The following is a 27,728-nucleotide window of genomic DNA, read 5'->3' on the forward strand; positions in this document are numbered from 1 at the left end:
GCCACCTCTGAGTTTGGGGTGCCAGGCGACAATGCAGAGGCAAGAGACTGACTTTCCTTGAAGTTTATGCCTCAGATACCGCCTTCACGCAAAGTGTGCGTGGCAGTTAGTATTTTGAGGGGGACCCAATTCACATCGTGGGAAGCCATGGTTATAGGAAATTGCATAAATCTTAGTTGTAAAAATTGTAAGCGGGGATGTGGCCCATTGGTACAATATCTGTCTAGCATGTGCAAGGCCCTGGATTTAATTTCAGCACTGTTTAAAATAAAAAAAAACCCTCAGAGCTCCAGTACTTCTGGTACCAAAAGACCCTTCTGCAATACTGGGAAGTATAATAAACTCCAGCTTTTAATGACTTAGCAGTGTGGCTGCCATAGGAAACAAATGGAGAAAGCAGGAAAGAGCATGCAGTGGCCAGGCCCTGAGCCAGGGTAATTCTGGGTTCTGACATCCGTATGGAACTGTACCAGTTGCAGGCACTCACCTCACTACCGTTCACTGAGCAGCGCTGTCACCTGCACCGTGGAGAGCTTTGTGGGAGGCGCTGGAGAGGAATAGTAAACTGAATCGGTTCTGAGCTTTTTATTGTGCCATTGAACTGTGGGGCAAAGATACTGAAACTTTCTATGGCTATATCTGCAACACCTGCAGAGCCCCAAGGGGCCCACAGGCTAAAGGCCCAGTCCTACAAACTACCCTGACTTTTAGGCACCAGTTGTAAGTCCCAGGCTCTGGTGCTTCTGAGTGACTGGCTAAAATTGGAGGTTAGTAATTTGTAGGGATGGTCCATAACTCAGGACTCACTGTGGTTACAAGTTATATTAAGATATCACAAAGTACACAGTGACCAGCTGAAATCGGTGACGTGTTGGCAAGGTGTAGGGAGGGGCACAGAACCTCCTACCTCTCTAGGGACACAAGTGCCAGGGTCCAGCAGTCTGGAAGCTCCTCCTCCCTCAGTTAAACCAATCTAGACACTTCCTCACAGACACACCTAGAGGTTTATTTCTACAGGGATTACAAACCTATCAAATTGGTAGTCACGATTAACCATTACACTTGTCACTCCTGCTGTGGGGTCTCTTTAAAGTATGTCAACAGACCAGTGAGATGGTCCCTTGGGTAAGGGCATGCCACTATGCCTGACATGGAGCTCAGTCCCAAAACCATATGGTAGAAGGAGAGAACTGACTCCCTCCGTAGGTATGCTGATGTGCGCATAAACACATGCACATGCACACACACACATACACACACACAATAATGTAAAAAATATGTTGAACAGTATAGAATCTTTGTTTGTTTGTTTGTTTGTTTGTTTTGAGACAGGGTTTCTTTGTGTAGCCCTAGCTATCCTGGAACTCACTCTGTAGACTAGGCTAGATGTAATTACAGAACAACAAAATAATGTTTGAGAGGTATAAAGAATTTTCTTTTACTCAATTTTACGATTATTTATCATGAGTAAATAATTCGGGGAAGCAGTGAGATGCCTCCTGCATATCACACGTGTCCATAGGTAGAAGAGAGTCACTGAAGGAGGAAGGCTGGTCAGAAGAGTCGCTAGGACACCCAGCTTACAGTTGCTACTCACTGCCTTCTGGGAGGCAGTGTGGGTCTCTTGATGGGCATGAGTCACAGGTAGTGTCAAGGGGTCTGTAGGGTCAGAGTTACACAAACCTCCTGACATCTAAGCCATTCCAAATGTGTTGAGGTATGAGAAGAGAGTCACTTCTGCGGTAGTTCCTCTATCTGTACCAGAATCAGGAGAATTTTAAAAATGAGCCAGCTGACCCTGGAAGGAGAATGAGCAGACAGGAGAGATGCATATGGCACATTTACTAGAATGTCTTGGAATGAGATCTTTCTTGTGACTCTGAGTTCCTTCCTCATCCTTACCAAGGCCACATCAGCATTTCCTGTCAAAGCGTTATGAAGCACAGGAGGAAGCAGACCATGCTCTTTACATGCCCTCCTCAGCAAAGCCACATGTGGGTAGACATTGTCAGCATGTGCATCTCTCATGTTGCACAAAAGCTAAATGACATGAACTCCACCATTAGGAAGAAAGGGGCCAGGCAGGAAGGGTCCTGGCATACATGATCATGTTCCCGATTGCTTACTGTCTGAGCCCTGAGTCACCATAGTAGGAGTGCTTGTTGATGTTCAGTTAGCTGTCGATGAAAACACTATGTTTCTTACTGTGATCATTCTAGGAAACCTCAGTCCTCGGCCCCAGTGGTACTTACTGTCTGGCTGTCTTCTTGCATTCCTCTTAGAAGAGAGTTGCCACCCTCCAACTGGGCTGAGATAGAGACATTAATGGGTTTGAAGACCTGGCAAAGGGTTGACCTTAGATCTTTAACCTATGACCCCAGAGGACAAACCCTGTAGGAGAGGCGCATTATGCACGGGGTAGTGGCACACATGCTGCCTCACTTTTGAAGACAACCTTGCCAACTGCTGACTCCAAACATGGCCTTGAGTTACTTGCCCCTAGTCACCCACACTAGGGACAGTCCTTTCCACTGGCTATCGCTGGTGCCTAGTCTGTAGATTGTGTGGTTTGGGCAGCACTGTGATAGACCGAGCACACTGTGTGCTGGGGTTGAGGAGAAAGATTAATTTCACTCCTAGCCATGGTTACATCCTCTGTCTAGACATTTGTGATCTGAATTTAGAGCGTCGTGTGCGTGGAAGCTGGCACACAGATGGTACCATCCTCTGTCTCCTCCATGGATCTACTAGTCCTATGCTGGGCATGAGGTTGGGTCAACCCTAACCAGCTCCCAGCAGGCTGGTTTTTCTGGTGTGGCTGTCGCCCTTGTGAGCAAGATTGCAGACAGGTCTGGTGAGGTGGCAAGCCACAGAGTCCTGCCAGCAGCCTGCAGTCAGTGCCAGCCAATGCAATATGTAGGCTCTGGGAGGGTGCTGCCAGGTCTGAGAATACAAAGAGCAAAGATGACTGTGAGCCAGAGACGCCTTTAGCAAGCTTCACTGATGCTACAGTGGAGAGCTCTGCCTTTCATCAACATGCTTCTAGGCCTGTCTCATTTCATGTATTAGGGCGTGTGTTTGAGGACATCCAGCTGAGCCACTTGGGCACACAGGGATGTCTGTGATGATCTCCTGCTAAAGTGCAGCCATATTGGTAATAACGTGTATAATTTTCTCAACTAAGTCCTTTTGCTTTCAGCTCAATGGTCTCCACACAGAGCTGGCCAAGCAACTGGCAGACACTATGGTTCTCCCTGTTATACAGTTTCGAGAGAAGGATCTCACAGGTAAAGTAGCAGGTCCAGTGCAGTTACCATCTGAATGTTAACTTACTTAGCAGTATTCTAACTGCATCTGTTCCTTTCAACAGATGGCTATCGAGAATGCCTTTAAAGTAGTTTCATCCAGCAAACTTTTCTTGGTTCTGTACATTCCTGGTTCATGTAAGGGAGGCTATAGGGAAACAAAACAGACACGGAGATAGATCATTGTAATGTCATGCAGTGTGGCTGCAGAAGGGATGGCCAGGGACTGGAGAAAGCACTCCAGAAATCTGGTGACTTTGTGGGCCAGGGGTTTCAGGCCTCCTGGGTGTGGGTGGTCTGAGCTGGAGTTTGACTCCCCTGTAGATGTTTGCAGGCAGATAGGGATGCCAGGAAGGGGGCAGCTGTCCTTGAGAAGAGTGGACACTAAGGACTGTGAGGTAGAAGGTTGGAGAGGGAAGGATGGGCAATGCCAGGCTCTTCCCATGGAGGCTGAGGGCAGGGCAGACTCCAGCACTCAGGTTCCAGGGTCGTGGGGTACACCTCATGCTCAGGGTTGGGTGAGGAAGTCTAAGTGGTACCCTCTTGAGTAGCCTTCTGAGTGGATTTCAGTTCTTAAACTGAAGTAGAACCATACCATAATTTTAGGTGTATTTGAAATCAAAAGTAGTCCAAATGAAGTATAAAAATTCATTATTCTAGAGAAAAATTGGTAATAGAAAAGTGAATCAAAATGCTCTAATTTTGGTAACCTGAATTTCATTTATTACTTAGACAGTAAAGAATTGTGTATGGTTATTGAAACAATAGAGAAGATAAGCATGGCCCCTGTACAAAGACATGAGAATTTGTGAAACATTCCATATTGGAAAAAAAGAAACACAAACACACAAACAAAAGAATTATATTTGAAAAAAATTGACTAAAAGCAAACAAAACCAAAAGTACAACCTTAAAATACACACACACACACACACACACACACACACACACACACAAAACACTGGGCTAAAGAAATGGCTCAGTGGTTAAGAGCACTGGCTGCTTTTACAGAAGACCCAGGTTGGTTCCCAGGACCCAAATGGTGGTCTACAACTGTCTATAACTTTAGTTCCAGGAGATCTGACATTGCCTTCTGGCCTCCATGGGCACCAGGCATGCATATGGTACACAGACATACATGCAGGCAAAACACCCATGTTCATAAAAGGTAATAACTTTTAATTTTAAATATATGTAACCTTACATTCTCTTCTAGGTAGAGAAGCTATAGTAAGTGTAAGGGCAAATACTAAAATGGAATTCCCACTGGCTGTCCTTGTGTCACCTGAGGTTGTGACAATGATTGCACTGCTTTAAACTCCACCCAGTGCCCCTTTGACAACCTTAACACTTCATAATTAAAAAATACAAAGTAATGAACTGGTTTGATGGTGTGCACCTGCAACCCCCACACCTGAGAGACATAGACAGCAGGATTAAGCACTCATGGTCATCTTCAGCTACAGACCAAGCATGAGGCCAACCTAGGTTATACCTTGCCTCAAAAAAGTTAAAAGGAAAAAAGAAGTAATGTATCTGCCAGACTGCAGGTCTGTCTCCTGTGTGTCTGGAAGCAGAGGGGGCGGGGTGAACAGTCTAGACTGAGCATGTCCAGCAGACCTTGTGACAGTGGCCTTCCTTACCAACTCTGAGGTCTGGAATCTTGAGCTCACAGGTGCTTAGAATGGCCTTTCTTTTCAAAGGGGATTAAAAAGGAGAATAAAAGTTCAATTAGTAGTAAAAACAAACATTTCTTATCTATGAACACCTGATCAAATCACCCTGTTCTCATGACACAAAGACAGAAACTTGAAGCATTTAGCCCCAGCCAAATGTGAATCCAGCCCCAGTCTGTTTACATAGTGCCTTAGCATACATTTTACTGCCTGTTTAATTTTAAATTCATTTGATTTTTATATGTGGATGCTTTTCCTGATTGTATATATGTATGCCTGGGGTCTCCAGAGTCAGAAAAGGGCATCTGATGCCCCGGAACTGGAGTTCAGATACTTGTGAACCTCCCATCTAGGTGCTAGGGACCAAGCCTGAGCCCTCTAAAAGAGCAGCAAGTGCTTTTAGCCACTGAGTTGTCTCTCCAGTCCCTTAAATGTTTGTCTTAAGCTGGCCTTCAATTCATGATCCTCCTACCTCCACCTCATATCATACCAGCATCCACCACCACTGCTTTATTGTCTTTCATTCATCTGTGCCCAGAGCACGGAGGAGAGCACGAGACACGAGCAAGCTGTTGGAAGACAGCTCTGCTCTAATTGGAGTAAAAGCAGAGAGAATGGAAATGCAATGTGTGTATGTGGGGGGGGGGAGGGCGGGGCGGAGAGCAGCTCTCAAGAAGGGAAAGTGAGACCAGCATAGAGGTTGTAAAGTGTTCTGTTGTCTGGCACACTGGTGTGGATTGTCACTCCTTCAGGATCTGTTCTGTGTTCTTCAGTGTTTCCTCTCAGGCAGTCCCATTCTCTTGGTGACCTTTCTGTCAGTTTGGTTAGGGGATTGTTAAGTCATCTTGTACATGAAATGTGAGGTACCATGCTGTGGGGTCATGGTTATTGGTATTGGCTTGTGGCTGTGCGGTGTACCAGTTTGTGTCATTTTTCACTGGAACCAGCACCATGCCCACTGGTGATTAATAAGTCAGATTTCTACATTGGTGGCAACAGGAAACTGCGCTCCTGTGTAGTCCCACGTATTGTTAAGGAAGATGGCCTAAGACACTTGAGGGCTTCATCTTACAGGCCAGGTTTCTAGGACAAGTACCTGTGTCCTGTCCACCCATCCCCAGGAGTCCATCTCCTTACCAACCCTTGGGTGTGAAGTGTGACTGTAGCCACCAGGCCAGGGTCTGTGGGAGCCGAGGACCAAGGGGCTGTGGACAGAGTGTGCCCTGGCTTCACATGGCTCCAGTTCCTCTGCTCTAACATCTTTTCTTTTCCCTTGTTCAGAAGTCAGCACTTTAAAGGATCTCTTTGGACTTGCCAGCAATGGTAGGCAGCTTTCCATTTTTGGTGCATGGGCTTTGGCCGTGCATGGGTTTGGCTGGGGCAGGGTAGACAGCCGATGTTCTTGCCTCTTAGCCCTTCCTGGTGCTCCAATGTCTTTTCTTTTTAGAACATGATCTGTCAATGGCAAAATACAGCAGGCTCCCTAAGAAGAAGGAGAATGAGAGGGTGAGTGATCCTTCAGTCACGTCATCAACCTCAGCTCCTTCTGTGACTTCTGTGAACTTGTGGTACTGCTGCTGTGTGGTGGACTGTGTCTGGACCTTCACATTTTCTGCACCTCGTGTGTACACCTTGTCACAATTCTAAACACTGGTTCGGAGCTACTGTAAATTCAAATCGTGTGCTGATTGGCTTCTGTGTGGTGCTCTGTCTGGCTGTCTGACTCCTGTACTGCTCAGTCACTTGAGCTCCTGTTTAGCTACCAGCTGATGTATCAACCCCCACTTTCTAGGCGTTTCGCCACCCCAGGCAACTGAATCTATCTCCATGCATACACTTCTTCCATTATGATTTCCTTGAGCTGAATTATTTCCTGGATCTATAGACTTGTGCATAAACCAGATTGTGTGTGGCTTTGGCTTTGGTACTTGTTGCTGAACCATTTTCCCAAAGAGCATCATTGGGCAGTGCCACTCAGAGGGTATGGGCTTTGCCTCATTCAGTCTCTGAGACTGAGTTGCTGTCCTGTTGTGATTTCATTAGGATTCCTTTTTAAGCTAAAGTGGAACCTTATCTCTGTGCCATTATGCTAGTCATAAAAATGTTTATGATCAACAACCAACTATGTCTGAAGGTTTGCTCTGGCAAAATTCCCGTGAGCAACTTGGAGTTTCCCTTTCCCTCTCCCCAGGTGAAGATGGAAGTTGTGAAAGAGGTGGCGGCTGCCCGGCGAAAACAACACCTCTCATCCCTTCAGTACTACTGTGCACTCAACGCACTGCAGTACCGCAAGCGGGCAGCCATGATGGAACCCTTGATAGGCTTTGCCCACGGACAGGTAGGGGAGCCCCTTCCCATGAGAGGAAACCCCAAAGCAGCCATCAGGAGAAATGGAAGCATAGTCATGGCAACAGATGTACAATACCATGGGGAAGTTCCTAGGGCTCAGCTCTTACCAGAGCCTGCAGACGGGCTCGGCCTGTAAGGCCATGTGTTCAGGAAGCTATGGCCTCATCCCAGGCCTCCCTCAGGGAAGAGCCTGCCTGCCTTCCAAGAAAGCAAGTCCTGGTTCTGCTTTCTGCCCAGGCCGCATGACTGGTGTAGAGCCTGGTGTATACCCATTGCCTTCACAGCCACACCGCAGGCTCACCCCCACCCAGGAGCCGAGGTGTGCGTGTTCCTTTCCTACTCTGCACTGTCAGGCTCACCCTGGCTGGCTCATTTGCAGACGATATGCCCCTGAAGTTACTGCACGTGTGCTCCCTCCTGGGACATGGGAAATTGTACCTGTGCTTTGTAAAGTCTCGAGGGACTTAGTCAGCCTCTTCCCTCCCAGTTAGTGATCTACTGATACTTGTCTTAGAGATGTTCCAGTTTAAGGATGTTGACCCAACTGCCGTGGCACAGGCGAGTGGCAGGGGCCAGCATGAGGGTTCCCTGCTTTGCCCCTCTGTAACTCTCAGCCCTTATGTTGTACAAGACATGCACCCAGAATCTTAGGTCATTTGATAATCTATGAACTGAAAATGATGTGAAGAAACAAGATGTTTCTAAGACCAGTTACCAGTTTAGCACACATAAGCATCTCCAGCTTTTGTATGCATTTTAAGTTACATGTATTTCAAAAGAAATACATGAGCTTCACTAAGGGAAAGGGTGGGGGTGTCTGGGCATCTTTAAGCAGTCAGACACAACTGTGTTTGCCTGATGTAGTTGGTACATGTTGAATGGGAAGTCCACTGAAGTCAGCTTATACCTGCAGAAGTATTAACTTAAATAGGGCAATCTAGCCTCTCTCTCATCGGAATACAGATGGGTAATCCAAAACTAAGTACTGTCCTGTTGAGACCTTCAGCCCTCAGCAGAGCCACCCAGCTCTCACACAGTGGGCACCATGCTGACTCTCTGTCCCTCCTTTATTACACCTTGGACCTGACAACTGGCCTAGCCATATTTGCTCTCTGTGATTATGTCCTGTGTGCCCTCCCTGCCTGGCGGCCCTTGCTGGAGCAGTAATCCCTGCTCACTTACAAGCCCAGGAACATGGAGAGGAGGATTTGTATATTGTCTCCAATCTGTAGAGCTTGCTTGGTGGTGGACAGTTTCACAGGACCTGAGGGGTATGGCCAGCAGGTTCCATGCTTTCTCCCAGCCTAGGACTACACCTGCTCTCCTAGCCAAGCTTTTTAAATGATTGTAGTTTGGCTACAGGAGGGAAGAAGAGAGTTCAGTGCTGGCACATACACAACCCCGGCCTGGGAGGGCAGGGCTGTACCATCAGGTGCTTGTGGCAGAAGACTGGGGAGGTGCGTTTCGTGTTTCACCTGGGAACTTTCCTCATTCAAGACACAGAGCTAGAGTTCTCTCAGCTGAGTGTTGCCTGACGCTGTGAGTTACTGTGTGACTCAGAAGCATGTGCTGTGCCTGAGCCCTCAGGTATCAGTGTCTATGGGCACCACCTATGCGAGCTGATGGTGTGTGAGCACTGCATCCAGCTGTTGGCAGGCCCTTGTGGTAGACTGCCCAGGCTTTGTCACCTACTTAGGGGCTGCACCTGCTGTGGCTTCTCTGGTCCTCAGAAGATAGGCTTGAAGTTGATTTCAGTTCCACAGCCTCAGGATGGAGGTTTTATGAGCTGTATGGGTTTTCCAAAATCACACTCTGTGTGTGTGTGTGTGTGTGTGTGTGTGTGTATGTGTGTGTGTGTATGAAGAGGGGAGCTTACACATGCCATGGCATGCATGTGGAAGTAAGAAGACAACTTCAGGAATCAGTTCCTTCTACCATGTGAGTCCTGCAGACTTGAGGACAGGTGCTCTGAGCCATCTCAACAGCCCGGTGAAATCCTGGAGCGTATAAAGTGACCTCTCATGTGGTATTGACAGGGTAAGCACTAGGCAGTGGGGCTGTAAAGCCCCTCCATTTATCCTGTGCTCACAGTAACTGGAGAGCAAGTCAGAGGCTTAAAGCAATGCTCCAAAGGAGGTCAGCGGGCAAGGACAGGAAACCCCAGATGCTAAGCCATTAGGAATGCCGAAGGCTAACTTAAAAGATTCAAACTAACTGATGAGTATCATTTGGTATTTGATGTTGCAGGGATTGGAATGGATTTACAATGTTAATCTGAATTAGAGGTCAGCGGGCCAGAGCCTCCCACGTGTGTATTACCGTGTGGGGATAATCCTGCTCATCGACTGTCCATCCCCTCCCTGACCTAAGGACAGGTGCACACATCCCTGGTATTCTCGGATTAGAGGGGAGAATATCCGAACACTGCTGATAACACCACTCAGGCCTCACTCAGCTTCCAGATGAGCCAAGGCTAAGGTCTTTCTGTCTTTGCGGCCTTGTGTCACAGCTGGGAAAGCCTTCACAAGAGAAGGAGGCTGAGCTTTTCAGACTCGGCAGCTGCACTCTTACCATCTCTTTCCCATGCCTGGCCTGTCATGTGTGTTGGCACCCAGACCTGGGAAGTGAGGATTACCCTGGAGTCCTCCTTCCTTCAGCACCAATCCCCGCTACTGCAGTTTCATTCCAACTTCCGGGGTCCTCAGGTACCACTTCCCATAGGCAGAGAAAGCACCCATCCCAGGACCCTGGGGGGGCAGACGTGCCTCACCTGTTATAGCAGCTGCTTGATGCCAGATCCCCTGAAGTGCTGTGGTTGGAAGAGGCTCTTAAAACTGGGCTCTTTAGCCCAGTTTCCTGTTTGTCATAGTTCAAGTCACCATCTGTCTGTATATGCTGTGAATGGCTCAGTGAGTGTGCTCAGGCAGATGGTTGCCCTCAGCGAGAGTGGACAGCTCATGCTGTACTCCATCAAATGCTTGTCCATGCCCTGCTGGGCCTGAGCATCTGTCATGTGACTCATCCCCACTTAGTACAAGTGGTGAAAACTGGCTTAGAACCCCTAGAAGAGAAAGCTCCTGGTGGCAATTTCAAAGATGATCAGTTGCAATTACTGCAATTGTTGGTGTGTATGAATTCATTACCTTTCCTTATTCTGGTGTCTCCTAAAGGAGACACCACAAGGTTGCCAGACTCCACCTTCCCCATTGACAAACTTGGGCCTTCTCAACCAGTATGATGGAGGTAGGCGATGGAGAGATGCTGCCTGATTGCCAGCAGGGGTGGAGGGCACTGGGACCACGTCAGTTGTCCCACAAGGTCTCATAATTAGGGAACTGGCCAGTTACCTTCCCAGCTGGTGTTCAGAGTACTGCAATTGTGTCTTTCAGATTAACTTTTTCAAGAAAGGAGCAGAGGTGTTCTCCAAAAGTATGGACGGTTTCTTATCATCCGTTACTGACATGGTTCAGAGGTAATGCTGCTCTCAGGCGAGGCCTGGGTTCCTTCTGTCTTCCCAGTGAGTCAGCCTCTCTGGGAGGTGGGGGAGGCTTCTGCCTTCAGAGGTCACCAGAGCCCCATCAACCTGTAGCAGGCCAGGCTCTCCCAACATGAAAACTTGTACTTCCCAAGGAGTCCAGATGCTTTTGGAGTCAGAATCCCCTGTGTTGATGTTTGGGTGGCACATGCTGTGAACCTGTGAGCAATGGAGATTAGCTTTCCCTCTAGGACTATGGGTTCAGCAACCAGAAGTTTGACTTTTCAGGAAGTTCTAGCTGTCTTACTAGTCTACCCTAGCCTTCGAATTTACTTCAGTGAACTGTGGTGCAGCCATAGAATGCTCACTTTCAACCCCCATCCCTTTCCTCAGATGGTCTTACCTATGCTTGGTGGTTGGGAGGGCTGCCCGGGCTCCTGGCTCCTGACTCTGCCCATACCCCTTCCCCAACCCCTATGACGAGAGCTCTAAGGTGGCTCATGGACCACATCTGCAGACTAGTTTCACCAGGGCAAGGATATGTCACTCTGAATATCTGTTCAGACTCATGTGTGGGTTGGGTTTGGGGAGGGGGTGCTATAGTTTAAGAGATACAAAATGGCAGGAGGAGGAGGAGACAAGAAGGCCAGAGTTTAAGGCCAGCCTGGAGCACATGAGACCCTTTCAGAAGCTCTCACCCTGCCCCCAAAGAGGGAAATACACAGACTGGGAATTAGGAATGTGGGGTCTTATTTCATGTGGAAATGGGAAAGTCTTCCTGATGCCATTACATCCTAGATAGCTGAAGAGGGCCAGGAGGAATGTAGTTAGGCACAAGTCTATCAGAGGCTCTGAACATGAAGGGTAAACCTTGAAGAACTAGTACCAAGCCCTGAGTTTGAGAGGGACACAGGTCAGACTTACAGTGATGTTAGAAATCAGTTTGTGAAGTCCACATCACTTTCTTCCTGTGTATGGTTAGTCCTGGGGAATTTTAAAGGAAAGTACAGAACCTGTCATACTGTTACACATGAGCAAATCTCTGAGGACACACTTCTCTTTCAAGAGGCGACTCTCTTCACACTCCACACAATCTGAAGCACCTCGTTGTGCCTATCCACTGACAGCCTCAAGAATCCTGTATGTGGTTGTCGTCTTACTCCAGTCTCCACCTTCTCCGAGCACAGTGGGGCACACCTTTAATCCCTGCACTTGGGAGGCAAAGGCAGGCAAACTCCGTGAGTTTGAGGCCAGCCTGCTCTACATGGTGAGACCACACACACACACACACCCTTCCTCACCTTGGGAGTGAATAGCAGGTTAGGCCAGTGAGGTTTGATCGATAGTGCCAGTCCCACCATCTCAGTAGAGGAATACCTGGTCCGTTCAGATGTCAGAGGAGCCAAACTCTCACTTAGGTAAACTGAGAGCTGGGTGGAATGTCCAAGCTTAGAAGAGGAGGAAGGCCTGAGCTCTGACCTTGAGAAACTGGTCGTTGTGACTTTGCTGCACATCTCTCTAGCTCCTGACTGCCATGCTTCTGTCTTCTTGTGTAACCTTGTGTCAAGTGGGTCTCCTTATCTCTAGTGTGCATTCTCAGATGTGTGGGCCATCTTCGGATTTCTGTCCTAGACTTTACAACCTACATCAGTCACTAGTACTGAGAGTCTGGTAAGGCAAAAAGAAAAGCTCCTGTTTCATGCAAAAGTCCCAAGTTTTCTATACATCAGCATACATGCATGTGAAGCTGCCGCGGACCGGGATTTCTTATGGGGTCCCTTGTTCCACGGGACTAGGGGTTCTGGCCAGGTGGGCACGGGATTCGGCTTTGACAAACAGACTACACACGAGTGGTGTAAAATCTGAGTGTATTTCTTTAAAAATGGCATGAGGCTTTTACAATCATTGCAAAAGAGAAATGAAAAATCTGGCAGCTCAACAGTTGAGGTACCTCTGAGGCTATCTGAAACATACTGTATCCCCCGGGCCCAAGCACTCTGGGCCCGGGGGACTGCAGGTGCATGAATCTGAGTCCTAGCCCAAGTTCTAGTGCTAGTCCTGCATGTGAGTCCAAGTCTTTCTTCTCCCAGTCCTTCTGTTAGACTGAAGTCACATAGGCAAGCGACCCCCACACCCAGGTCAGCAGGGTCTGGTAGCTAGGTGTGAAACAGGAGGAAGAGGGGTGGAGCCCTCTCTGTTGAGGTATTCTTATGCTAATTCTCAGGTTCTTGCTGGAGGCAGGCAGAGGAGAATCCTGACCTAACTCTTTCAGCTAATGTCTTAGAGTGAGAGAAACCTTTCAATTACTCTCTAGTACTTAAAACATTAAACTAGGATAGTTGGAAACATTGGTGAAGGTCAGAAAGCAATGTCCGAATTTTCTCTTGCTAGCTGTAAGAAAATGATATCTTGGTGAGTTCCTAGCACACCAGTACGAGGACATATCTGGGCTACCTCTGAGTTTGGGGTGCCAGGTGACAATGCGGAGGCAGGAGACTGACTTTCCTTGAAGTTTACACCTCAGATACCGCCTTCACGCAAAGTGTGCGTGGCATGAAGCCAGGGCTGTCATACCAGAGCCTGGTCATTGGCTCCCTTACCCTCTGTGAGCAGACCTTGACCAGTGAGCCTGTGCTATCTCAGGGCACATAATGACTGTCTTAGGACAAGCGTTGGCCTTGACTTATTCTTGTACCTTGGTACTTCGTATCTCTCACAGCCTTCTCACAGCCTGAGCTAGGCAGCATTATTGTTCTGTTCCTTTCCTCAGGGGATAGAGGGATTTTGATAGCTGGATACCTGTACTTGGACCCTGAGGATGGGCAGAGCTGAATGTGGTACCCATGAACCAGTATTGTTCTCGAATGGTAGGCTTACATCACTTCTGGTAATGCAGCTTTCTGGGCATTAGTAAGGAGGGTAAAGAGCTGTGACTACATGGGAAACTGGTGGCTCTAGTCTGTAATGCAGGATGCTTCAGTGAGTGAGGCAGGCCCTGCCACCTGTGGCTTAGGAGTGGTGAGGTGGCCTGTGGAGTGTGACTGACCTGAAACCTTCTGTCTTAAGCATTCAGGTGGAACTAGAAGCTGAGGCAGACAAGATGCGGGTGTCCCAGCAAGAGTTGCTTTCAGTCAGTGAATCTGTTTACACTCCGGACATTGACGTGGCCACACCACAGATCAACAGGAACCTCATCCAGAAGACTGGTTACCTCAATCTCAGAAAGTGAGAATGCCATGCACACTTTGCTGAACTCAGCTTTCCCTGGGAATAGCCCCTGGACCCGTCTCTCATGTGGCCAGTAAGGCTGTGTAGTAGTGGTCTCCTGCCTGACTTGGGACGTTTCTGGGGCCCAAGTTCTAAGCTACACTGAGACATGGCTGAGAAACCAAACCATAAGAACCTGGGGTCAGTGCCCTGGACTCCATGTGTTGCTGTTGCAGGCCACCCTTGTTTAAGTGTCATGGTCATTTAAATGTTGTCACCCCAACTACTGAGTTACAGCCCTTGGGCCCTACTGGCTGGAGGGTAGGGGCAGTGCCACAAAGCCAGGGTCAGGCAAGCCCCTCCAGATTGAATTCTGCCCGTCATGGTCTTGTCTTTGAATGTCCATGTGGAATAAAAGATTGTCAGGTTTAACTGCTTCTAGACCCCAGGAGGCTGTGGTCGTCAAGTGTGCAGAGCATTGGTATTAGTGGCTGACCTGGCTGGGGTGGAGATCACCACTGTCTGTGGCACCTACCTCGTTGGTGTTGAGGTTCTAGTGTGTTGGGACCCCTCCAGGGTTTACAGTGCCATTAAAAAAAAGTTACTGTAACAAGACATATAGTGCCTTGCAAAAAAAGTTGCCATTTGGCTTATCTGACATAATGCTCTTTTCTGCAGGTGGTACCTCTCCCAGGCTTATCAGTATGAGCCTGTCCCCATTAGTTCTGTACGGAAAAAAATTTCCACAAAATTTTGATGCTTTTGCCAAGAAGCTGTATTTACCTCTTAGACACGGCCCACCAAATGAGAATGCCCTCCAGTTAGAGACCACAGGAGAGGCACTGTGACCCTGGTGGCTGACTGGTAGAATCAGTATAGTTCAGTACTATATCCCAGAGAAATGATACTGGTTTTCAGTTCCTAATTGTGAAGGACAGATTCGAGTTAAGTTTTGGAAGCCAAGTTTGGCCACACTAGGGGTGAGGGGTAAACATCCGTGCCTGCATAGCTGGCATTGGTCGTGCCTGCATAGCTGGCATTGGTGCTGTTCTTCCTCATGGAGCAGAACCTGTCTAGTCTTCCCATGACTCAAACAAATGTATTTCTACCACTATTCACAAAATGAGTTTTAAAGTTGTCTTTTAATACAAAGGCATTTCTAAAATGCTGCCAGTTCCTAAGAACAGGCAGATGGTATGGGGTTGCTGCCATACATGTTAATGAACCTTCACATACAATTCCCATAGCAAGACAGGACTCGTCACCACCACGTGGGAGAGGCTGTACTTCTTCACCCAAGGCGGGAACCTCATGTGCCAGCCCAGGGGCGCTGTGGCTGGAGGCTTGATTCAGGACCTGGACAACTGTTCTGTGATGGCAGTGGATTGTGAAGACCGACGATACTGCTTCCAGATCTCCATGCCCAGTGGCAAACCGTATGCCTCATAGCTTATTTGGGAGGACAGTATAGGAAGTGCCCTTACCGAAAGCTACTAGCTCTAGTTCCCATGTGCCAGTTCTCCACAGGAGAGGCCACATCCCAGGCCTTGTTCTTCCAGAGAATGTTTTCTGTTCTCTGTAAATAGATACAGGTGACCACTGGTCCAGCTTACCTTATTCAGGAGCCCCAGTGAGGAGCCAGCTCTTAGGTTTGGGAGAATATATATATTCATATAATCTCCAGCAAATGTAGAAGCAGATGCTTGTCAGTAGAGATGGAAGAAAGCTGTGACTCCTGTTTCTTAGGGGCAAGACTGCCCAAGGAGCCATTTTATATCCAAGACAAGAAATGTGAGCAGCACATTCTGCTACAGAAGTGCCATTTAATCATGAGATTCCCCACACCTTGGGACCTTAGTGGCCCAAAGAGGTCATACCTCAAAATGTGGTAGCCTAGAGTTATCGCAGTAGATTCCATCCTGGTGGCTCCCCTCCTATGTGCAGCAGTATTTTAGTTTGTGTTCAGAGTTCCAAGTCCAAGGAAATACTCCAGAGGGGTGGTGAAAATGGTGGGAACCCGTGGGCCATCCCTTCCCCAAGTTAGTAGAGCAGTTAGACACTGTCCTTCCTCTAACAGTGGCCAGTGGCTCACAACTAAGATGCCTGGGTTCTAGTGGCCCCATTTGGTTCCTGAGCATCCCTAGGCCCGGGTCTCCTGAGATGCAAAACAGAAATGATGTCGGTGTTCCTTCTGCCACAGTTGTAATTAACAGGTAGGAGCAGAGTCCTTGAAAGAGTTATGGCCATCATGAAGGTAGAATGCCTTCAGCGTACGGGCTCTCGGTTCTTAAATATCGAGTTTATCTTTGAGAAGGGCGAATACTGTCCTGTCATCATCTAAGAAGAGGATTGAGACAGCCCGCACCACAGTCATAGGTTAGATGGGTTAAGTCATGGGTTAGATGGGTTAAAAGTCTCTGCCTTTTAACGCAGAGAAGGAAGATGAGGATAGATGGTACAGTTTGCTGGTGGAAGAGCCAGCCTGCAACCCCATTTCCCTTCCATCCAAAAAAATGCTGCTTTCCTGGGGTCAAGTTGCTATAATGAACATTCCTCAGGTCCTGAGACCTGGGAAGCATTCCACCTTCACATTGGCCTTACCTCTTCCAAGGACTCTGCTTCTACATGGTCCTGTGTTCCTTATATCTTGTTTGTTTCAGGGGAATAATTCTCCAAGCAGAGAGCAGGAAGGAATATGAGGAGGTAAAGCTCACGTGCGTCAGTGTGTGTGTGTGTGTCTGTGTGTGTGTTCGTATCCATGTCTCTGTGTGTGACTGGGATTCAGTATTCTTTCTAATGTCTTCCGCAGTGGATATGTGCAATAAACAACATCTCCAGGCAGATCTACCTGACAGACAACCCAGAGGTAATTAACTGCCTGCATTTCACCTGCAAGGTAGGAGACCCTTCCTGGGCTGAGCATGTCATGTCTCCTGTGGCTTACCTTTAGGCAGTAGCCATCAAGTTGAATCAGACGGCTCTTCAGGCTGTGACTCCAATTACAAGCTTTGGGAAAAAACAAGAAAGCTCCTGCTCCAGGTAAGTAAGGACGAGGAGAAGTACAGTGGAGCCACACTATATTCAAGATTTAAAATGAGTTGTTTCGAGTTCTCACACCCCTCCACGGATTCCATTGCACCTGTGCAACAGATGCAATAGTTGTGGCTGGAAAAGTTAGTAAATGTGCCCACACTCACAACACAGAGAGGTAGAATCAGTGTTCAGACCTGACTTCCCAGGGCCACAGCCATGCATCACAGGCCCTCCTGCAACTGTGTTAGCATAATGGTACTGTAGCCATGTACCCGTGTGTCCATGGTTTGGGCTAAGCCTTCTCTGCACATGCATAGGTTCATACATGCATCTAAGTTTCCACTTACATTAGTACATTTTTGTAACTCTTATAATACATCTTACAGTCATGTATTAGCACTGAATATTTGGGGTTTCTGTTTGCTGTTTTGTTGGAGCAGGGTTATGGGGAGAATGTCATTAGATCACCTGGGCTAGCCTCAGATTCCCTGTAGCCCTCCTTGCCTCAGCTGGAGGAGTTACAGGTATCCTCTCCCACACCTGCTTTTCCCGTTTTCCTTAACTGAACATTTCCATGCACACAGCTTTTCCTCTGAATACCACTTAGGGATGTATTCTAGAGCTCCTACATTTTATCTCAGTGGGAGTTTTCAAGTGGTTAATTAGGTAGTAGAGGTTTGCCTTTTTGTTGTGTTAATGGCATCAAGGGGCATATTAAAATCAAGACTCTAATTGTGTCTTTAGTGGCATGGTAGAAAGAACCCCATCAGATGTTCTACAAATACTTAATGGCCTAGAAGGAAGTCCTTAGGAAACTCTAATTGTGTAGCTTCTTGGGGTTTAGGCACTTGGCACTGGGTCTGTGAGAAAGAATGGTAGGTAAGGCCACCAGATAGATTTGAGTCATTGTCAAAAGCCTTGGTAATTCCTGCTCAGGGATTACAGGCAGTGGTCTACTCAATCCCTACAAGGCTGAAGGATTGAGAATGAGGCAACACTGCATAGAAGTCTGTCAAGTAGCCACTGCAGTCCCCATAAAGTATTCAGTTACAACATGTTTGAGAAACCAGGAAATGTTGATGTAAAAATACCAAGCGAAAAGATCCTTGAAGGCTTTTGTGTTCCACACTGTGTAAGGAATGGAAATGTTGTGACATTCTATGCCCTTCAAGGAGTTTGCAGTGTACCTTAAAAAGAAATTGTAAAGGGTAAAGTTAAATGACAGCATTCTGTCCTTGAGAGAAGCAGCAGGACAGTGGAGGACAGGCTATCACCATGCCAGCACACTACCTTTACTGGTGCTCTCCAGCTGCATGTGGGCCGCAGTGCAGTGCTCAGGAGGCACAGGGTACCAAATACTAGGACTTACTGAAAAGTATCAGAGAATTCAGAGAAGGGACAGAGAACAGCTGGCACAGTGGTGTAACATGAGCTGGTGCAAGGAGAGTTGTCTAAGCATTGGAATGGAACTTACAGGAGCAAGAACATGTGGCATGTTTGGTGTCTCTCAAGCGCTGGCCTAGTGAGTGGAAAGGGGATTTTCAGAAAATTACAGCCGAGTCGCAGTTAAATGTGAGGTCCAGATGTTTTGTTCTTTCAGCTAACATGTCTTCAGTACCTACTATGTGTCAGTGTAAGCTGGCTGTAGCCTCGCTCCTAAAAAAACCATCTCTAAGGGAGAAATTAGTATGTAAGACCTAACGCACTACTCAGATGGTAAGCAACAGAGGAAGTGACTATAGCATGAAGAAGTGAACGTTCCGGGCAAGGGCGTGCAGTCACGGAAGGCTGAGTTGTAGGATGGGCTGAGAGTGCTTGGAGGCTCCGTCGTGTTCATTATGTAAAAGTCACAGCAGCATTAAACAAGTGGAGACATTTGATCAGTTCTTTCTCCTTTTTTATATTTTAGTCAAAACATAAAAAATTCAGACACAGGAAGTGACAAGATTGTTCCCAAAGCAACAGCCAGCATTCCTGAAACAGAGGAACTGATTGCACCTGGGACACCCATTCAGTTTGATATTGTACTTCCGGCAACGGAATTCCTTGACCAGAACAGGGGTAGCAGGTAATACCTGAGGTAGCTGGCTTGGGAAAATGAACGCCAGTTTGTCTGTGTCTTTACTCATCACAGACTGCTACTGAGATACCCTCCTGACTAAGAGTTCAGGTGCTAAGCATCTTGTCAGCTGCAGCTGTCAGGACTGCTGACCTCTGGCTGTTCCCCTAGGCGCACCAACCCTTTTGGTGAAACGGAGGATGATTCATTCCCTGAAGCAGAAGGTAAGTGCCCAGTCTCATGTTCTCTCTGGCCTGTACAAATGAAGAGGGTCTTGAAGCTAAGGTATAGGGTAAGAATTTAGATTTGACCATCCAGCATGTTCTGTGAAAACTTGGACAAAAAGAAAGGCTGTCAGCTTTAGCCCCACCATGCCCTTTTTGAAGCTCCTGCCCAGGGACACTATCAAATCTAATTTGTTATTAGATTCCTATAGAGCAGATTTTTCGAAGAAAAAAGTGGTCGTAATTAAAGTGAAATCATGGTAGCTGAAGTGATAGAAGACATCTATAATCCCATCATTAGGGAGGCTGAGACAGAAGGATCACTGAATTCAAGACCTAATTCAAAGAAGCAGATTTTGAAATCTGAGCTGGGACAATTTCGGTAATTTGAAGCACTTGCAAGATAATCCCAGAGCTGGAAAGACTGAGTTCAAGACGAATCTAGTCTGTGTAACAGGATCCTGCCTCAAATAAAACTATGTAAAACTAACTCCAGACCTGGGCAGGTGGTACACACCTTTAATCCCAGTACTCAGGAGGCAGAGGCAAGCAGATCTCTGAGTTCAAAGCCAAGTCCAGGATAGCCACACAGAGAAACCTGTCTTGGAAGGAAAGAAAAGACCAAACACATACCACGTGTAGCATGTTTCTAGCATGTTAGTTTTGTAAACAAGGATGGGGTCTTCTAATCATCTTTTAGTTGTTGCTCAGTACTGTCAGACTATGCCACCACTGAACATGGCCTATGGCACATGCCCGTAGTACCAGCTTTTTGGTGGTAAGCAAGGGGATAGTGAGTGGGTATGGAGAGACGGCTCAGTGGTTAAGTAGACTGGTTGTTCTTGCAGAAGACCTGGGTTCAGTACCCACATGGTGGCTGACAACAAGCCATAATTTCAGTCCTAGGGGAACAGATACCCTGTTCTGGCCTCCAAGGGCACTGCATGCATGTGGTACACTGACATACATGTATGCAAAACACCATCATGAATGAATGAATGAATGAATGAATGGAGTGAGTGAGGAAAAGTTAGCTTTAAGAAAATGTCCTGGTAAGTCAATCAATCAATCAATAACAAATAAGCTTTAAAAAAAAAAAAATCCTGAGCTTAGGACTTGCTTGGGCTACAGAGTAAGTCCAAGGCTAGCCTGGGCAACTTGTGAGAGCTGGGGATGTAGCCCTGGAGTAGGACACTTGCTTAATACACACAAAGCCCTGGCTCCACTCTGAGTACTTGGGGGCAGGGTGTGCCAAAGACACATACATACAAATTGGCAGTCTTTATAGTGAGCAAATTGCAGTTTCCATTCATTTATGGGATGTGGCTCTGTGGTAATAAAAATGTGTTTGGATCAAGTGTGGCCCAGTATTACATCTTATTTCCCATAACTATTCAATGGCCCATGAATTTCTGATAGGTAGTGGAAAAGGCTCACTGAGACTGAGTGACAGAAGGATGTTCATCTGTTACCACTCAGCATTTTATAGCTGGAAAAAAAAAGGTGTGTTGAAGCTCCAAACAGACAAATACAGACAGTAAGGAGTCAGAGCTTTCATAATGCTGGGCTTGGTAAAGCCATAGTAAGCCAGCCCATGTCTTTTTACCTGTAACCAGGCTCTTGATGTTGGTAGTACATTAGCATCCATGTATCCTGAGTGGAGCACGTTCTCTTGCAGATTCTCTTTTGCAGCAGATGTTCATCGTTCGGTTTTTGGGATCAATGGCAGTTAAGACAGACAGCACCACTGAAGTGATTTATGAAGCAATGAGACAAGTACTGGCTGCTCGAGCTATTCACAACATCTTCCGCATGACCGAATCCCATCTAATGGTTACCAGTCAAACACTGAGGTACATTCAGTTCCCTTCAGACACTCATTCCTCCCTGGGTAAGGGATACTTACCCATCTGGAATGTTAAAATCCTTTCTGCATTTTGATATATAGAATAAAAGATACATTCTGACCCAGAACCAGTTGGATGTGGTAATGCATGTATGCAATCCCAGCACATGGGAGGTGGGGTCAAGAGGATTGAAGCCAGCAAGAACCTGTCTTCAGAAGCTGGGCAGTGGTGGCGCACGCCTTTAATCCCAGTACTTGGGAAGCAGAGGCAGGCGGATTTCTGAGTTTAAGGCCAGCCTGGTCTACAGAGTGAGTTCCAGGATAGCCAGGGCTACACAGAGAAACCCTGTCTCGAAAAACCAAAAGAAAAAAAAAGAAGCTGTCTTCAGATCCCTGTTCTTAGTGAGTGTAGATTATTCCTTACCTGACATGCTTGGGGCCAGCCCTCTTCCTGACTTTGCTTTTTGTTTCTTCTTTTTTCAAATAATTTTACATAGACACACACACAGGTATCTTGGAGATGGGGCCCAATTTTACACATAAGATGTTTCATTTGGCCGGGCGGTGGTGGCGCACGCCTTTAATCCCAGCACTTGGGAGGCAGAGGCAGGCGGATTTCTGAGTTCGAGGCCAGCCTGGTCTACTGAGTGAGTTCCAGGACAGCCAAAGCTACACAGAGAAACCCTGTCTCGAAAAAAAACAAAAAACAAAACAAAAAAAAAAGATGTTTCATTTGTACCTTATGCATACATAGTTACTATACAAATTATTTTTAATAATTTTTCACTAGAAACAAAGTTCCATGGTGTGGAATTTTCACTGTGGTTTCATTATCTACACATTTCTAACCTAAGTTTTTTTTTCATTATCTACACATTTCTAACCTAAGTTTTAGGTTAGGGATGTCCAAACCTGGACTGTCCCCAGTGATGCCATTGCTATGCAGTCACCTTGTCATCTCAGAATATTGTTTTTAGAAATTAGCAACAAAGAATATGAAATGAGGCCATGCAGCATCCGTGTGCAGCTAGGCAGGAGCCTGGGAGGGAGGTCAGGCTCTAGGCACAGGCGGTTACCGGTGAAACTTCAGTCTGCAGCCACACAGCACATGCTGCCTAGCTGGGCATACATGTTTTATCTGCAGTCAGGGGTTTTTAGGTTCACTACACATCTACGGGATAACAGACACAGAATCAAGTCAGTTTCACCTGTCTTCCCTTGTCAGTGTAGTTGCCTGCGTTAGATGGGTAGCTCTAGTTTAGATGCTGTGTCTAGGCTTATTCCTGGTATGGCATCTCCTCAGCCCTCAGCTCCTTCCTGCTGCTGAAGTAGCACCCTGCAGTACTTAACGCATGCCAGCAGGAGAAAAGGCAGCCAGGGCTTAGCTTCATTCTTCAGTATCTGCATGTACATACGCTACATACAGGAGGCCAGAGAATGACTTCGGTGAGTCAATTCCAGGGATCAAACTCTTCAGGCAGGAAATGAGCTTACTGAGCCATCTTGCCAGCCTACTTCATTATTTAAATCTCTTAAAAAAACTCATTAGGGACCTTATTACAAGAATTAATATTTATAAATAAAACCCGGTCTTTAAAAAGCTTCATAGGAATTGACACATGCTTAAAATCTAAAACTATCTCTGCATATTTGCTTATTCTAGACATTTTTACAAACTGTATTTTGCTCTCACCTGTAAAGTTTTCATCAACCCCTCAAAAAGTATGACATCATATGTCAATTAGATTTTAACGCCAGAAATGCGTAACAGACGTGTACCTGTTTACAACAGTAGCAAGTTATACAGTAATGCAGTGCCAAGAAACATCAGCATTATCAGATAAGACTTAAAAAAAAAAAACAACCTTTTTTAAAAGGCATTAAAGATTTATTCATTATTTTTGGTGTGTTATGTGCCCTCTGGGCACATGTGGAGGCCAGAGAAAGACATCAGGTGTCTGCTCCTTTTGCTCGCCACCTTAGTCCTTAAGTCTCAGAGCGGGCAGCAAGCTCCCAGGGTCAACCTGTCTCCAGCCCCGCTCAATGCTGGGGTAGGGGCATGCAACCACACGTGGCTGTTAATGTCTATGTTGGATGTCTCATACAGCGAGTGTTCAGAACCACTGAGCCATCCCCTTCTCCAGCAATGGCCTTTAGCGTCACAGCCACACATGTACAGTTTGGTCAGGCCTTCTTGTTCTCTCACCACTCTCCCTTTCCTCTGAGTAAAATTCATAGGACAATTAAAGCTGCTAATGAGTATCCATATGTAAGGTCACACAAGGCGTTGTCCACTATGTCATATGTCAGATCTACAGAAACCACAGTAGGACTTACTATCTTCCACGCCAGGTACTCTGGGCAGAAACCACAGCACAGCATCACACAGGACTGTCTTATCTTTCCCTCAAGCAGGCCTTGCTCTTCATACATGGGATACTTGTGGGATTTAACTTCTATGAACAACATGTGTATGGTATGGTAATAAGTGTCTTACAATTTCAGGTTGATAGATCCTCAGACTCAAGTGTCAAGGGCCTGTGTAAGTACCTGCTATATTTTAATGTTTATAATCATACCTCAGTTCTCCTCTGCCCCTGGAGATCAACCTAGGCACAAGATAACTTGCCAAGTCCCATCCCCCTATAGTACATCTTCAACTTTGCCACAGAAAGCAATGTTGTTGGTTTTTAAATTCCAAATATGCAATTATTCATTCTGTCCCATCCTGTCTTTCCCCTACACTCTTCCCCAAAAGTTTGAGCTTACCAGTGTCACACAATTTGCTGCTCATCAAGAAAACAAAAGACTGGTTGGCTTTGTCATCCGGGTGCCGGAGTCCACAGGAGAAGAGTGTCTGAGCACATACATTTTTGAAAGCAACTCAGAAGGAGAAAAGGTATTCTGTCTGTACCTCAGTAAGGCTGTTTCAGGGCTTTGGGGTTTTCACTATCCATCCCAATACCTGGCTAATTCATGCCTCCGTCCAGATATCCAGACAGTAATCCCTTCTAAGGAGGCCCACTGAAAGGGAAAACCCTAATAACTAGATATAACTTTGGTATCATGAATTGTTAAAAAGCACTTTAATTTGCTCTTTTAAGGCAGTGCTTCTCAACCTTCCTAGTGATGCAACCCTTTACAGTTTCTCATGCTATGGAGACTATTGATCATGAAAGTACTTTCATTGCTATTTCATAACTATAATTCTGCTGGTCTGAATTGTAATGCAAATATCTTGTTTCTGATGGTCTAGGTGACCCTGTGAAAGGGTTAGTTAAGCTCCAAAGGAGTCATGACTCATAGGCTGAGAAATAGAAAGAGAAATAGAAAAATTCAGAGGAAGCCAAAGAAAGAGCATCAAAAATGTTCCTTTGTATGAAAAACACTGAACTGGTACTTCAAACTCATCAAAACCAGTCCTGTCATTAAGTATTTGTTTCACCACTGTATATGAACATGCAGGGGACAGCATCCTGCTAAGGACTGCAAACATAGGATAGCTTGGGTCTTCCACTTACCTGGGAAATTTCTGTTGGCATAACAGCAGCCCTGACAAGGCTCTTGCAGCAGGCCCTGTCTTCCGGTCTGGGTGTGTGAGCAGACCGAGGTCTCAGCTGTGCTTCTTGGAACACACTGTTTTCTATGTTTACCAAACACTATTTTTCTTGTCTTTTACAGATATGTTATGCTATTAATTTGGGGAAAGAAATTATTGAGGTTCAAAAGGTAAGATGCATTTTAGGGCTGGTTCAGTAACCAAGACATTTGTAGACACAGTAATATTCAGAAAAAAAACACCCCAAAACAAAAAAACAAAAACAAAAACAAAACCCTTGCTATCCAGTCTGTGCTCAAGCTTGGGATTCTTCAGCTCAGGTGACTGTCTGGCAACGTCTTTCCTCTTAACAGCACTGCTGCAGCTTCACTTTTACTAATTTTCTCTCTTGCGTTCAAACTGGCTAGAGTTCTTCTCTTTCGAACTAAGACACTACTTAATTCATGTGCACCAGCACCCAGCCCCAAGAGGCTGCAGACAGGCGGCAGCCCTGACAACCACCAGCTTACTAGACAGGAGCAGAGACCAAGACCTCCATGTTACTCAACAGTTTACAGTCTTCTATTCATCTAAAAAGCTGTTAGGTGATATAAGCTTCAGTCTGCCTGGGACAGCAGGAAGTGCTGCAGAGTAGGCAGAAGGCAAGGGTCTAGGTCAGAAGTGTGCACACCTGCTTGTCACAGTATGCTGTGCAAACAGCAACCGTAAGCAGGATGGGGACAGTACAGAGTGGGCTCCTGCACAGCTTCTGCCAACTCCAAATGGCTTTAAAGATATACAAGGCAAGTTTTGTGAAGCTTTGCGTTGCCATGTGGACTCTGGAGGAGGTTATACACTGCCCAGACGAAAGCCCCTTGGAATCTACACATAATCCTCTTGAGTCTTCAGACTAGAGTTAGAAGGAACAGGGCTACAGTACACAACACTGAAAGCGAAGCCATGGGGGTTCAAGTACATCTTAAGCTTGTTCTTTCTTCCCCCCTCTCTTAAACTCTCTTAACTTCAGGATCCAGAAGCACTGGCTCGATTAATGCTGTCTGTACCACTAACCAATGATGGAAAGTATGTACTGTTAAATGAGCAAGCAGATGACACTGGCGGAAGTCCAAGTGAAAACAGAGGCGCAGAATCTGAAGCATAACTCACTTGGGCATCGGGGGTCAGAGCACGTAGAAAGGAGAGCCACCTCCTTAAGGGGTTTTCAACTTCTCTGCCGTACAGGCACACTGACCCGAATTTAGAACACTGACAATCACGTGCGGAGTGTACCCTTGGATGCCCTGGCACAGAAACTTGGGAGGGAGACAGTAAGAAATGGGTGAGAGTGTGCCTACCCATCTACAAATGCTATTTTAGGTGCTTTGTGGTAAGTCTTTGCTTCAGACTGTTGGGTACCCAGAATGAAAGCTATAAAAATGCATTGTTCACTTTATCTGGATAGCATCACTTCAGTTCCTAGGATCCTTTTATAAATGGCAAAACCCTGGATTTACAACTTGTTAAATACTAAATAGTTCCTATTAATATGATCTATTTTTGTATTTTACTTAGTTTTTAAGTGCCTGTCATTCTGAAGATTATATATTTATAACCTGATGGTCTCATGCCTGGACCTCATGGCACTGCTATGCAACTTAGTCTCAAACACTAGCAGACAGCAAGCCTTCACAACAGAACCTTTCTGAACCAGCTTTCATTCAAAAGCTTCAGGTCCTCTTAGATGTGGCCGCTTTCTGTGGCTATTCACCGTGAGCAAGGCATAGCTCTACTAGTTCCTGTTTCTTCTGAGCCAGACCTTCCTCAAAGGGACCAATTAATTTTAAAAGTCACTTGAAGCTTAGCTGGCTGTGGTGCTGTGTGTGAAGTTCTGGTTTCTACCTTGATGTTTCTGGTTCCTGGGGTCCTGGACCAATCTCCAACCCCTAATTATGAAGTAGAGATAAAGGTCTTGAAATCATGCAGCATAAATTAATTGTAACCACCTTCAACAACCTGACTTTGTAATAATTTAGCAATAAAAACTATTTCATCTCAAATTGCTTACTGTGGTTAAGTTAAGTTCATAGACCACCCCTAGAAGAAAACTAAAGTCTTGGTATGTGGCCCAGGCTGACCTTGCAGTCTTGCTTCTGAGTGCTAGAGGTACAGGTGTCATCAGGCCTGGGTATCAGTGACAGTGACACAGCTACATTTTCAACACTCTGCTGAAGGACGAGTTCAAGGCCAGCCTGGGCTAAACAACAAAATCTTGTCTTGAACATAGGGGCTGGAAAGCTGGCTGTGGGTAACATGCTTGCTATGTAAGTCAAAGGACCTTAGATGAGCTTGCTAGCCATCCAATCTAAGAGCAACAAGGTCCATTTAGTTAGCAACAGAGTAAGACACCCAACATCAACCTCTGGAAGCCAATGTGCCTACCCATAGCATATGTCACAAAACAAAACACAACCAAAAAATCCTTTTATCACCCAAAAATAGGATAACCACATAAGATCTGTTAGAAGGACCCACCCCTTGGATATATGCATCTAAACTTTCTTGCTTACAACTTTCTAGTGTGGGGTCAAAGAGACGAAGTTTAGTGATAACTAAGTTGAAAAGTAAAACGCCAGAGCAGGCCTTTGGCTCAGAGGTATAGCACCTGTCCTCCATGAACAAGTCCATGAGTTCAATTCCTAGTACTATATACTAGCAAATACCCACTAAAGCACTACACAGACTGGTTAAAATAAAACAAGCCATGCAAGCCCTGAGGTAAACAAAAAGACTGTACTAAAACCATCCAACACCACCATGACAGAATGAAAACAAACCGAGCAAAGACACAACCAAGCACACAGGACCAAGCACCTAAATATGGAGAAGACTTTGTTAAGATATAGAAATCATGAAAGAATTTCATAGGTTACAAGGGCTTGGAAACAAACATGGCCAGTCTCAACCAGGAAGGGAAGCTACAACACACAGCAGATGGCAGGAATAAAGCAACGGGATC

The 27,728-nt window shown here is 46.3% G+C and overlaps 1 protein-coding gene and 1 pseudogene across 2 annotated transcripts in view; both read left to right on the plus strand.

Annotated features, from left to right (window-relative positions):
• The window catches only part of Appl2 (adaptor protein, phosphotyrosine interacting with PH domain and leucine zipper 2), a 49,134-nt gene extending 22,365 nt beyond the window's left edge, over positions 1-26,769 (plus strand). The window contains exons 5-21 of one of the 2 annotated variants that reach the window (XM_031349064.1): positions 3,200-3,287; positions 6,263-6,304; positions 6,429-6,487; positions 7,173-7,319; positions 10,720-10,802; positions 13,872-14,030; positions 15,260-15,448; positions 16,673-16,715; positions 16,822-16,878; positions 16,963-17,051; positions 18,955-19,113; positions 19,276-19,328; positions 21,007-21,181; positions 23,680-23,716; positions 23,933-24,073; positions 24,856-24,903; positions 25,740-26,769. In XM_031349064.1, the coding sequence (XP_031204924.1) occupies positions 3,200-3,287; positions 6,263-6,304; positions 6,429-6,487; positions 7,173-7,319; positions 10,720-10,802; positions 13,872-14,030; positions 15,260-15,448; positions 16,673-16,715; positions 16,822-16,878; positions 16,963-17,051; positions 18,955-19,113; positions 19,276-19,328; positions 21,007-21,181; positions 23,680-23,716; positions 23,933-24,073; positions 24,856-24,903; positions 25,740-25,874 (1,704 nt within the window). In that variant the 3' untranslated portion in view covers positions 25,875-26,769. The remainder of the gene's footprint in view (positions 1-3,199; positions 3,288-6,262; positions 6,305-6,428; positions 6,488-7,172; positions 7,320-10,719; positions 10,803-13,871; positions 14,031-15,259; positions 15,449-16,672; positions 16,716-16,821; positions 16,879-16,962; positions 17,052-18,954; positions 19,114-19,275; positions 19,329-21,006; positions 21,182-23,679; positions 23,717-23,932; positions 24,074-24,855; positions 24,904-25,739) is intronic. The other variant, XM_031349065.1, reaches the window with a different exon arrangement.
• LOC116076669 lies at positions 4,038-4,133 on the plus strand (annotated as a pseudogene).
• Positions 26,770-27,728: the final 959 nt, after the last annotated feature.

Source organism: Mastomys coucha, unplaced genomic scaffold (assembly GCF_008632895.1).
Source record: "Mastomys coucha isolate ucsf_1 unplaced genomic scaffold, UCSF_Mcou_1 pScaffold4, whole genome shotgun sequence".
Lineage (NCBI taxonomy): Eukaryota > Metazoa > Chordata > Mammalia > Rodentia > Muridae > Mastomys > Mastomys coucha.